This window comes from Tachyglossus aculeatus, chromosome X1 (assembly GCF_015852505.1).
Source record: "Tachyglossus aculeatus isolate mTacAcu1 chromosome X1, mTacAcu1.pri, whole genome shotgun sequence".
NCBI classification, from domain to species: Eukaryota; Metazoa; Chordata; class Mammalia; order Monotremata; family Tachyglossidae; genus Tachyglossus; species Tachyglossus aculeatus.
In genome coordinates, this window is record NC_052101.1 from 88640008 (window position 1) to 88652769 (window position 12762).

Here is a 12762-nt window from a genome sequence, read left to right on the forward strand (position 1 = left end):
CTATCAATCGGGCCAAGCAGCTGGCCGCTCTGGCTGCAGGAGTTGGCGTGATAAACGCTCTACCGGCTCCGGGGTCAGAGCCCTGAGAAGACATGGGGTCCAGGGAGCTCCACAGGAGCCTCTACAGGTCAACTGGCCCTGCCCAGGGTGGAAACAAGCCCCTGGCCAGTGGAGTTAAGGAACCTCGGGATAAAGGGTGCCGTCTGTCCATGTTGGAAGACGGGTGGCCGGCCGCCAGTGTCCCGGGGGCCCACATGGGAAACAGTGACAGGGGATTTACTGGGCGCCAAGCAGGAACAGGCAAGCTCCAGGGTCAGGACAGAGGGAGGCCCTCCTCTGGGCCCTCCGGCAATGGCTTAACTCCTCCGGCCTGCTCCATTATCAGGGTGAAGTTCAAAGAATTGGACGCTTCCAACAGGGCTTCAGTTTCCTAATCTGCAAAATGGGGACAAAATGCTTGCTCTCCCTCTCCTCTAGACTAGGAGTCCCATGTGGGACAGGGCCTGCGTCTGGCCTAATTAACTTGTACCTACTCCAGCACTTACAGCAGTGTTTGGCATATACTAAGTGCTTGCACTGTACCATCCCAAGCATTTAGTACAGTGCTCTGCACACAGTAGGCGTTCAAATACCATTAATTAACAAATACCAATATCGTTATTGTCATTATTATTATTAGGAAAAACAAAAAGAAGTAAACCTAAATCTAAGTCTGACTTTTTTCTTTCAGTTTCATGAACAATGGAAAAAATGCTCTGGGGAGTCAGGGTGGAGGAGAGGGGGGAAGAAGACAGCATAGCTTGCATGTCCACCCAATGCTAGCACTTCCCCAGTGGAAGCACAGAGTCCATGGTGGTCAGCAGAAGGGGAAAAGAAAATGAGAGTACGATAACCTTTTCAACTCCTCCTAAGGTTACATCCTTTTGAATTCATGATCAGGAGGAGGGAAGCTGACCACAAATGATGCCAAAGACTCAAGTTATTGACCTACGCTGCATGGGCTGAGCTGTTTCGTCCCCAGGAAAGGAGGGGCAGAGGGATAATAGCAGGGAGAGAGTCCAGAGAACCCTGACCTGGAAAAGAGACGGGAGGCCCGCCCAGGGAAATTAGGATAAGGAGCCAACCTTCCTATGAACATAGGAGGGACCTGCTTGCTATCCAAGGAGGGAGCCCCTCCCCTCAGGTTTCAGGAAGAGACTACCAGAGTGATCATCTGGCATGTCCCTTGACCAACTTTAGAAAAATAAACAAAAGGCTAGATACAAGAATCAGGATATAAGAAACAAAGCAGAAACAAAGAATCAGAAGGTAAGAAACAGAAAAAAATGCAGCCTAATTAAACTCCACACACAGTGGGAACTGATAAATGTCAATTTTTATACCATAACCCAAAGAAATCAATCCTCAATTTGCACAAGCAGACACGTGATATCATCACACTTGGATTTGTACCTTTCATTCACCCCACCCACAGCACTTACGTACATATCCGTAAAATGCCTGCCCCCGCTTTAAACTGTAAGCTCCTTGTAAGCAAGGTACATGTCCACCAAATGTTATATTATATCCTCCCAAACACTTAGTACAGTGCTCTGCACAGAAAGCACTCAATAAACAGAATTGATTGTTGAGATGTATAGGGAAGCCCCTGGCCAAGTGGGAAGAGCATGGTCCTCGGAGTCGAAGGATCTGGATTCTAATCCCAGCTCTGCCACTTGCCTACTCTGTGACCTTGGGCAAATAATAATCATCATCATCATCATAATAATAATGGTATTTGTTAAGCGCTTACAATGTGCAAAGCACTGTTCTAAGCACAGGGGGATACAATAATAATAATTTTGGTATCTGTTAAGCGCTTACTATGTGCCAAGCACTGTTCTAAGTGCTAGGGGAGATACAGCATGGCTCCGTGGAAGGACCACGGGCTTGGGAGTCAGAGGTCATGGGTTCTAATCCCAGAGCTGTATGACTTTGGGCAAGTCACTTCACTTCTCTGTGCCTCAGTTCCCTCATCTGGAAAATGGGGATTAAGACAGTGAGCCCGTGGGACAACCTGACTACCTTGTATCTCCCAAGTGCATAGAACAGTGCTTTGCACATAGTAAGCGCTTAACAAATGCCATCATTATTATTATTATCATTACAAGATAATCAGGTTGCCCCAGATGGGGTTCACAGTCTTCATCCCCATTTTCCAGATGAGGTAACGGAGGCACAGAGAAGGTAAGTGACTTGCCCAAAGTCACACAGCAGACAAGTGGCGGAGTTGGGATTAGAACCCATGACCTCTGACTCCCGAGCCCATACTCTTTCCACTGAGCCACACTGCTGAGCTTCCCTGGAACTCAGGTATAAAATGAGGAATCAATACCTGATCTCCCTCCTACTTAGACTGTGAGCCCCATAATAATAACTATGGTATTTGTTAAGTTTTTAGAGGTTTGTTGTGGGGAGAGAACGTCTACCAACTCTGTTGTATTGTACTCTCCCCGAAACACTTAGTACAGTGCTCTGCACACAGTAAGTGCTCAATAGACATTATTATGTACTAAGCACTGGGGTAAATACAAGATAATCAGGACTCACATGGGGTTCACGGTCTAAGTAGGAGGGGAAAAAAGGTATTGAATCCCCAATTTGTGGAAGAGGGAACTGAGGCACAGAGAAGTTAATTGATTTGCCCAAGATCACACTGCAGGTAAGTGGCAGAGGCCAGGATTAGAACCCATGTCCTGATTCTTAGCCTGGGATCTTTTCCCTAGGCCACACCACTGTTCATAAGGGACAGGGCCTGTGTCTGACCTCATTATCTTTTATTTACCCCAAAGTTTAGTACAGTGCTAGGCACAAAGTGCTTACCATAAACCACAATAATAATTACTATTATTCTCATTATCCTTGCACTATAAATTGCATTGGTAAAAATCTGAGGTTACCAGCCACCAGGGATGTGACACTGACAAAACTTTGACACTGCTTTTAGGTTGTTGGGTCATTTTAGAATTAGAAGCACCATCAATTCTCTCCATTAAGGAAAGATCATTTTATACCTGACAGCTGATTCAAGAACAAAATGTTTGAAGAAATTATCAGTCAATGGTATTTATTGAGCGCTTACAATGTGCAGAGCACTGTACTACACACTGGGGAGAGTACAACAGAATTAGCGGACACGTTCCCTGTCCATAAAGAGCTTACGGTCTAGAGGGGGGCGACAGACGCTGACCGCTGCTCCTCCTCTGTGGGGCTGACCTGAGGGACAGCTGCCTTCCCCCTCCCCAGCCCATCACCCTCTGATGCTTCAGTGCTTGCCTGATGGCCCGGGGTACCCCCACAGCTTGGGGGGGGTCCACCCTCGCCATCCCCATCACTGTGAAGGGCCTCCGCCTCCCCCAAGCCCAGGAAATAATGATATTCATTTGGTCCAGATGAAAGCTGAGGATCTGTTTCACATCAAAGAGGAAAAAGAAGAGGGGGGAAAAAAAAACTACTGAAAGCATCAGTTGGGATTAAAAGTACTCTCACTCCCAAGCAGCATGGCTTAGTGGAAAGCATGGGCTCGGGAGTCAGAGGACGTGGGTTCTAATCCCACATCTGCCACGTCTGCTCTGTGACCTTGGACAAGTCACAACTTCTCTCTGCCTCAGTTCCCTCATCTGTAAAATGGGGATTAAAAGTGTGAGTCCCAGGTGGAACAACCTGATTACCCCGTGTCTACCCCAGCGTTTAGAACAGTGCTTGGCACATAGTAAGCGCTTAACAAATACCATTATCATTATTATTATCACATCTAAAAGCAGTGTGAGAAATTTCAGCACCCAGTTAGTAAGCCTATATTAGTTGTCATACCTTCATCAAAAGCTAAACAGCAATCAGATGTGATGTAAAAGGGGTTTTATGTCCCTTTAACTGGCGTATTTCGCTTCAGAAGAGGTTTACTTTAACTTATTCGTGGTCATGAACCCCACCCAGTTCAATCTGATGGCACTCTTCTGGCAGGCTTCTTCCAAGGACCTACCTAGTACTGGTGTCTTCAGTCCACTCCACTTATCTTTGGTGGATGCCAACAACTGATCAGCCACAGTGGCCCGCAGTTTCACAAAAATAAACGATAAGCTTTGGCCAACAGGTTTAAAAACCAATTGTCAATCAAAATGCGATAATGAAGGGAGTTCTTTATTAAGTCGATAATTAAGGGAGTTCTTTATTAAGTATTCAGAATAGCTGACTCTCTGACCTTGTCATATTTGTCTCTCCATGAGGTAAGATGTCCATGTTGTTAGACTGAGCCCCCCATTTTTCCTCCCCTCATCGCCCCCGTCCCTCCCACTGCCCTACCCCCTTCCCCTCCCCACAGCACTTGTATATATTTCTACATATTTATTACCCTATTTTATTTGTACATATTTACTATATTTATTTTTATTAATGATGTGCATGTAGCTATAATTCTATTTATTCTGATAGTACTGACACCTGTCTACTTGTTTTGTTTAGTTGTCTGTCTCCCCCTTCTAGACTGTGAGCCCGTTGTTGGGTAGGGACCGTCTCTGTCGATTTGTACTTCCCAAGCACTTAGCACAGTGCTCTGCACACAGTAAGCACTCAATAAATACGATTGAATGAACGTTAGCACCAGGGTCTTAATGTCCATGCCGTGTCCTGGCAATTTACCTCCAGGGAAGGGATGTTCTTGAGGCTTCTTGCTGGTGCACCCCAAAAATCGCCCTAGTGGCTTGCTGCCACCATCCCATACCTCTCGAATTCAGAACCTACGGTAGGCAGAAGCAACAGCTGGGGTTCAGCTTGCCAGTCCTTAAGAAAGAATGTCAAATGAGAAGCGTTTGACAGGAAGCAGCGTGGCCTAGTGGAAAAAGCATGGACCTGGGAGAGAACCTGGGCTCTAGTCCCAGCTACACTACTTGTTTGCTGTGTAACACTGGGCAAGTCACTCAGCTTTGCTGTTTCTCAGTTACCTCATCTATAAAATGGGAATTAAGACTGTTGGCCTCATGCTGGACAGGGATTGTCCCTAACCTGATTTTCTTGCATCTGACTCAGCGCTTAGCAAAGTGCCTGGCACAGAGTAAGCACTTAAATACCCCCCAAATAAAAATAATAATTTTTTTTAAATGCCTCAAGTTCTCCTATCGATAGCGAGTCTCTGACTGGATAAGCTCCCTACATACACACAGATCACTTCAGTCCACTCTGCGGTTATAAACGGAAAACTGGCATTCTACTTCGTTAAAGGTTAACCGCGGCAGCAGTTGGACAACAGAATCTTCAGCCAGATCCAATAACCACCTAAGCCTGATCCAAGGCCTTGTTTCTAATGAACCCAGGGATTACCACCCCCCATGGATTACCACCCCCCATGGACCAACTGCTGTATGTCCTTCGGCAGCAATTTGGGGGGGCATGCCATCCATAGGTCCTTCCCTGATAGCCCATCCTACTGCTCCTCTGCCTTCCTGGTGAACATCAGCTAGCCACGACGGTTCCTTTTAGGCACCTGACAACAAAGTGCTCCCTTCGCCTAGATGCCTCCTTCCGGTCCAAACCGTCCCCTGTAATTTGATTGTGCTCCTGACCTCATCAGGGGAGTGATTGACATGCCACACAAAAGAGTTTGCTTGCCCCCTGGAATAAGTCCTGAAGCAGTTTCTCTGTTTTTGAAATTTCTGACCCCTTATCTAGATGAGAAGTTAAGTGACTTGCCCAAAGTCACACAGCTGACAGGTGGCAGAGCCGGGATTTGAACTGATGACCTCTAACTCCAAAGACCATGCTCTTTCCACTGAGCCAACATTACACCCAACAGAGAGAGCCTGGCCACCATTTGATCACCCCTGACTGGCTGAGTCCTCTATTCCCTTAAACAATGGCTACAGTGCTTCAAGGCAGGGTTGGGGGAGAGGGAGGAAGCATTCATTCATTTAAATCAACCTATTGACTGAGCACCTACTGTGTGCAAAGTACTGGGGAAGGTCATAATGGAAGGATAAGTTAAGGACAGGATGCCTGGCACGCACAGTAGGGGAAAGAACGAATGAAATGATAAAACAAAAAAAAACAAAAAAATAACCTCAAGCAAGTTAATGTAACGGATGAGGGAGCCATCTTCAGGCTTTTCAACACTGGGGTAGGCCAGTAGAGAGCACAACAGGAACAACCTTCCCAACATACTAAATGTTCAAAAAGCTGCTTCTCCTTCCCATCTGGACTGGATAGGTCCCTTGCCCTTTGCCCCCACCCCGTCCCCCACCGAATGGTGTCGCAGGGTTAGGGTCAGGTTTCCTGGACTTCAGCAGGCTGTGGCACTCCAGTGAGGGAAGGAGCAGCTGAGTCCAGATGGTGCTGTTGCTTCTCCTCGTTCCCACCCAGACAAGCCAGGTTTTTTTTGCCTAATTCCCTGTGATACCATTATTTGGAAGGAATAAGCTGGAACTGACATTCGTCTCAAACCCTTGCGACCCAAGAATGCTAGTGTGGCCTCAATTACCAGTAAGACGTAGTCTTATTCAATAAATCTTTCACTTATTTAATAGTGAAACTGATTTTACTTTGACTTAAAATAAACAGTGTGTCTCAACCTAGTTATGCTATCTTCATCTTTAAGAGGGAAATGATCATTACATTCCTATATACCTCACAAGAAGTTTGTGAAGCCCTTCAAACTCTTCGCTTTTAAAGTGCTAGATTAAAAAACGCCACCCGATTCTTTGAAAGAGGAACAACTTGGGAACCCTCCTGAATGTCCCAAACTGCATTACAGTCTTCGTTTTTGTGGGCTTTTCCACTGGCCTGATAGAGGAAAGGGAGCTTCTTGGGAAGAACGGTTTCCTCACTCCTGGCTTTCTGGCAAGTAAGAGATAGAGTGTGGACTTTTAACCTTTTCTACCCACCTCTTTCACTATCTGTAAGTATCCCATCCCACTCTGACCAGGGTGTGGCACGGCAAAGAGAAGCCATCACCCGGAAAGTCTGCAGTCACTTGGATCAACTGGACCTTGGACATGGAAGTTGTAGAATCAACAGCACAGCACTGGGTGAGGCTGCACATTCTGGTGAAGGATCACTCACGGAGACGCGTGGTAGGCGCATCTTGCTTGGAAGCGGTCTTTCCTCATCAGAGCTCTAGCTGCCGTGGGGAGAGTGGGGGCGGGAGGACCCGCCAGCCAGAGGTCTTCCAAAACCACCCAGAGGATTATTCAGTGACTGCTGTCTGGGGCCACTGCCTGATACAAGGCTACCTGCTGAAACCTGCGTGTGTCCCGCTCTGAGGCTCCTGGCATTTTTCTGACTTCAGTCTGCCTAGATATGTGGAGAGCCATATTTTTTTTTTTGTCGCCGTTACAGCTAGTCAGTGCTTTGGACTGCTCTCCCCTTGATGTGGGAGTGATCTGTGATCCCTACTAAATCATTCTGAGGAACTTCCTCTCAGAGATGGCTCAAGAAATGGTTGAGGGTGCAGAGGTACTTGCTGCTGCTGCTGCTGCTGAAGTCGGGAATTTTGGGTACCAGAACCCCCTGCCAGCCAACTCTTATCGTGTGCCGTGGGCACAGGAGGATCAGGTGAATGTGTGGATGGCTCAGTGCAAACCATCACCACTACAGCAAAACATTTCAAGTGATGGAGAAGGTGCACTACTTACTGTATTTTGTTGGACAACATGTGCAAGAGATTCTCTCAGGAACACGCACACTTAAGGATACAGTCTCAACATCAGCAGCACAGGCTTCAAACTAACGGATAACTCTATTTTCTTCATCCCAACACTGAGTGTCTTTGTATGCATTCACATCTTCAATATGCCATCACGTGGATAATTTCAGGCAAACTGGCTGGGTCAACCAGGAGACCTAAAGCTTGCTAGATTGTCTAATCAACAGGCTTTTTACCCCACTGACCAGCTTCGCTGGCTACAATCGAGTCGAATGGCACAAGAGAAACCAAAGAGCTTATATGATTTTAAAATACACCAACATTCTCTACAAATAAAAGTGTTCACACCCCAAGTTTTCCTTACTAGATCATCTTTATTTTTACAGTTAGCAAAACTGAGGCTTGGTGAGATGAGAAGTTATGACCCTTTAAGGTAAAAAGTGATCTCAGCTTGCAGTTTCCAGGGTTGTTAGTGTCAAAGCTGGTCACATTTTCAAGTCACATTCCTGCAAGTAGCACTAATTCAAGGCACCATTCATCTACATGCACATGACGGAAGCAGCGACGGACTAAGAGGAGGAATCAGTATTGCTCCTTGAACTTTCACCATGAAAGAAACCCACTGCTAAGGCAAGAGTGAAAACAGAACCATACCGTACAAGAGAAATAATCTAACACTATATTTCTAAATTATATTTGCTTCATCCTGGAGCTACAGAAAAGCTACCTTGAGTGCTCTTGAGGCATGCATTTGAATTTTCTTCAAACTAAAACACTGCTGGGAAGTTATTTCCTGGGTAGGCCACCTTCTGTTCCCAGATACGAAAATTATTCAGTGAATTCGAGAAACATAGGAAAAAACTTCAATGATCAGCAAATAAAATAACCTGGGTATTTTTCTCTCTGTTTTAGAATCCTAAAGTTATTAAAATTCAAGTTGGAGCCAGAGCTGTCCAACGACATCAGAGCAAGGATGATCCCTTGATGGTAATCTATTTGAATGTCAATTAAATCTGGGAAATCATCCCAGCTACCCACAACCTCACACAACCAATGTCAAATCTTCCATCTGGGAACACTTCACCTACAGGTAAAAACGAATGTTTCTAAAAATGCCACCTCTTTTCCAAGGGCTGCAAATGACAGTCACCAAGGCAGTCAAATGCACCTTTCCTCTGGAAAGAGGAGGCACCCCTTCCCCCCAACCCCCACCCCCTGCTCACCTTTATGCAGTGAGATGGAGAATGGATTTATAACCACGGCAAGTTATCCAGATCTTTTAGGGAACAGTGCACAAATTTGAGATTTGGAAATTTGTCAAACATGAAATAGAGAGGGATTTGGATGTGTGTTTCAAGAGCACATGGTAAAGACTATTCATACTTTCTTTTTTCCTTTTTTCTTTAAATTAACAACCACCCATTTTCAGGTGGTGCCAGTATACTGAAAGGAGGATTGATCCAGATCAAATGTTTTTCAGGAAATATTTGCAACAATTTATGTTTCACCCTCAGAGGAATTATGACTTTGCATGTTTATCCTTTATACCTATAAAAGGAAACTTAGGATAATCTTACAAGTGGAACTTTGACTATGCCAGATTGATGGCTTCAAAGAATGAGACACCAAGAAGGAGTTCTGACATAGCACTTATGAACTCTAGAAGGTGTTACAAAAAAGGAAAATGCTATACACTCAGTTCTTCCATAATATGTGTTTTTACTATGCATTTTGGAAAGAATGATGCCGGGAGAAAGTTCTCCTGACAACACGCCCCTCCCTAGCCAGAACATTATGCAGTGTCGGAAGAAATGGTTATGCATCTGCACACGTGTCGGTAAAGACACACAGACTATAATGCTAGTTTTCCTCAGCGTGGGGTTTATCGGGAACGTCACCCCCCACTTTTGAGGTGAACTGAGTGTATTGAGCAGTCTGACAAAGACCCTTGATATTTAAGTGTGTGGATGGGGGTGGGTTGGGGCGGGGGAGAAAGGAGAAAAAGAACTCTCACCTGAGCTATAATCTTTCAGTCGCAAATCTTTCACAGGCATCCCATCAGAAGTCCGAAATGCGCCAAGGATCTGTAGAAATCAATCATTACAATCATTAACATGAGTCACAGCAAAGGTGACGGCACCATATGGAGAAGAAGCAGCGCGGCTCAGTGGAAAGAGCCCGGGCCTGGGAGTCAGAGGTCATGGGTTTTAATCCCGGCTCCACCACTGATCAGCTGTGTGACTTTGGGCAAGTCACTTGATTCTCTGTGCCTCAGTTACCTCATCTGAAAATGGGGATGAAGACTGTGAGCCCCACATGGGACAACCTGATGACCTTGTTTCATCCCCAGTGCTTAGAACAGTGCTAGGCACGTAGTAAGCACTTAACAAATGCCATCATTATTATTATTATTATAAGGACATAATCAACACTGTCAATAAATGATGGCCTACACTGACCCAAGCAATAAAAACCAGGTTACTCTAGAAAGGCCAAAAAATGGGGAGGGGGCCTTACTCGAACTCTTTTAAAAGAAATTATTTTCATTTTGAAATAGCCTTCCAGATATGGCTCTTTAAACTAATCACTGCAAAATTTTCAGAAACAAGATTATTTCACTTAGGTTGCTGAAGATAGAGCATTGAAGGGATGACCCATGGCAGACCTTGAGAAAGGGCAGCTCTTAAGGCATTTAAGCCCCTCTTTTATCCTGCAAAACTGCTTCATTAGCTGCAGAATGGCCATTTCTGACCCAGACCACTTGGTTTTTTTAAAGATAATTTTTCTAAAAGGAAATCCTTTTGGCGACTGACTTTACACAGGGCAAACCCTGTGCGGCTTGTTGTGGCAAGAAAGTCTGTCTACCAACTCTGTTGAATTGTACTCTCCCAAGTGCTTAGAACAGTGCTCTGCACACAGTAAGCGCTCAATAAATGTTTGATTGATTGACTGTTGGAAGCTCAAGGCCCAGACCCTTTTTTTTAAGATGCTAGAAGGCCTATAGAATCTCCCCATCAAGACCCAGTCTTCAGGGGAGAAAGACCCAGGATAATCAGCCTGGGTGAATCGACCAATCAATCCATCAATCAACAGTATCTATTGAGTGCTTACCATGCACAGCACACTGCACTAAGTGCTTGGGAGAGTACAATCCAACAGAGTTGGTAAACATGGTCCCTGCAGACAAGGAGCTTACAGTCGAGAGTGGGGACAGATACTGAAATAAATTACGATTATGTACACAAGTGCTGTGGGGCTGAGGGTGCAGTGACTCTCCAGGGCTGAAAGGGTACAGATCCAAGTGCCTGGATGACAGGGAAGGGAGAGGGAGTGGGGGAAATGAGGGATTAGGCGCGGAAGGTCTCTTGGAAGAGATGCTATTCTAATAAGGCTTTGAAGGTGGGGAGAGTGGTTTTCTGTTACATATGAAGGGAAAGGGAATTCAAGGCTAGAGGCAGGAGGTGGGCAAGGGGTCAGAAGCAAGAAAGACAAGATCGAGGCAGGGTACAGTGAGTAGGCTGGCATTAGAGGAGTAAGTATGAGGGACGGAATGGAGTAGGAAATCAGTGAGACAAAATAGGAGGGAGGAGCATGGCTTATCTTTTTAAAAATAATAATAATGGTATTTGTTGAGCACTTATGTGCCAAGCACTGTGCTAAGTGCTGGGATAGATATAAGACAATCAGATCAATTCCAGTTCCTGTCCCAAATGGGGCTCAGAGTGTTTAAGGAAGAGGGAGAACGGATATTTAATCCCCATTAGTCAGATTCAGAAACTGAGGCACAAAGAAGTGATCTGCACAGGGTCACAAAGCAGACAAGTGGCATAACCAGGATTAAAACCCAGATCTCCTGACTCCCAATCTTGTGCTCTTTCTTGAAGTTTCACTTACTTCCCATCTCCCCTGCCCCCTCCTCAAATTCCTCTAATGGATTCCCAATTCATTCATTCAATCATATTTATTGAGCACCTACTGTGAGCAGAGCACCGTACCAAGTGCTTGGGAAGTACAAGTTGGCAACATATAGAAACGGTCCCAATTCCCTCTGCATCAAACACAAACTCCTCACAATCATGAGCCTCTTCACTTGCTATCATCCAGATCATTCTCCTCACTCCTCATAACCCAATATTCTAGCTGTATCTTGCCCTCAGCTCTCCTGTTTCTTTCAATCAATGGTATTTAATGAGCACTTATTGTGTCTGAGCACTGTACTGAGAGCTTGAGACAGTGCAATATAAACAGAGTTGGTAGACTCGTTCCCTCTGTCCCAATCCCTCACTCACACAGTTCCACTAGTCTCTTACTCCCTCCACCAAATCCAGACTGCAACTCTCCCCACCTTCAAAGCCCTCCTAAAATCCCAACTCCTTCCTTGATTAACTCCCCAAATCCAAATCACATCCACCCATAAACCACCTCTAGCACTCTTCTATTTATGTATGTACTCCTTCTGCCCTGATGTACATATGTTCGATCAACTGTAAAGTCACTTCACTTATTTTGATGACCCCTACCGATAAAAACATTTATGCCTGTCTCCCTGATTAGACTGTAAGACTTTTGGGGGCAGGGGTGCGTCTTGTGTATCTGTTGTTCTTTCCAAGCAATTATTTCAGTGCACTGCATCCAGTGGGTGTTCCATGAATACCTTGCATGCTATTATTGATGAATTTGTATCTACCCCAGCACTTAGAACACTTCTTGACACATAGTAAGCCCTTAAACACCATGTACATACGTTCGATCAACTGTACAGTCACTTCACTTATTTTGATGACCCCTACCTATAAATACATTTATGCCTGTCTCCCCGATTAGACTGTAAGACTCTTGGGAGCAGGGATGCGTCTTGTATATCTGTTGTTCTTCCCAAGCAATTACTTCAGTGCACTGCACCCAGTGGGTGTTCCATGAATACCTTGCATGCTATTATTGATGAATTTGTACCTACCCCAGCACTTAGAACACTGTTTGACACATGGTAAGCCCTTAAACACCATTATGCTATGAGTCAGTTTATCATATATTTCTCCATTGGGTAACCTTTTTCAAAATAAAAAAAAAATCAATCAATGGCATTTATT

The 12762-nt window shown here is 45.1% G+C and overlaps 1 protein-coding gene across 4 annotated transcripts in view; it reads right to left on the bottom strand.

Moving 5' to 3' along the window:
* Positions 1 to 12762, bottom strand: part of RBM6 (RNA binding motif protein 6) — a 112918-nt gene that overhangs the window by 78911 nt on the left and 21245 nt on the right. For all 4 annotated transcript variants that reach the window (XM_038771620.1, XM_038771619.1, XM_038771618.1 and 1 more), the window contains exon 5: positions 9687 to 9756. In XM_038771620.1, coding sequence (XP_038627548.1) covers positions 9687 to 9756 — 70 coding nt within the window. The remainder of the gene's footprint in view (positions 1 to 9686; positions 9757 to 12762) is intronic.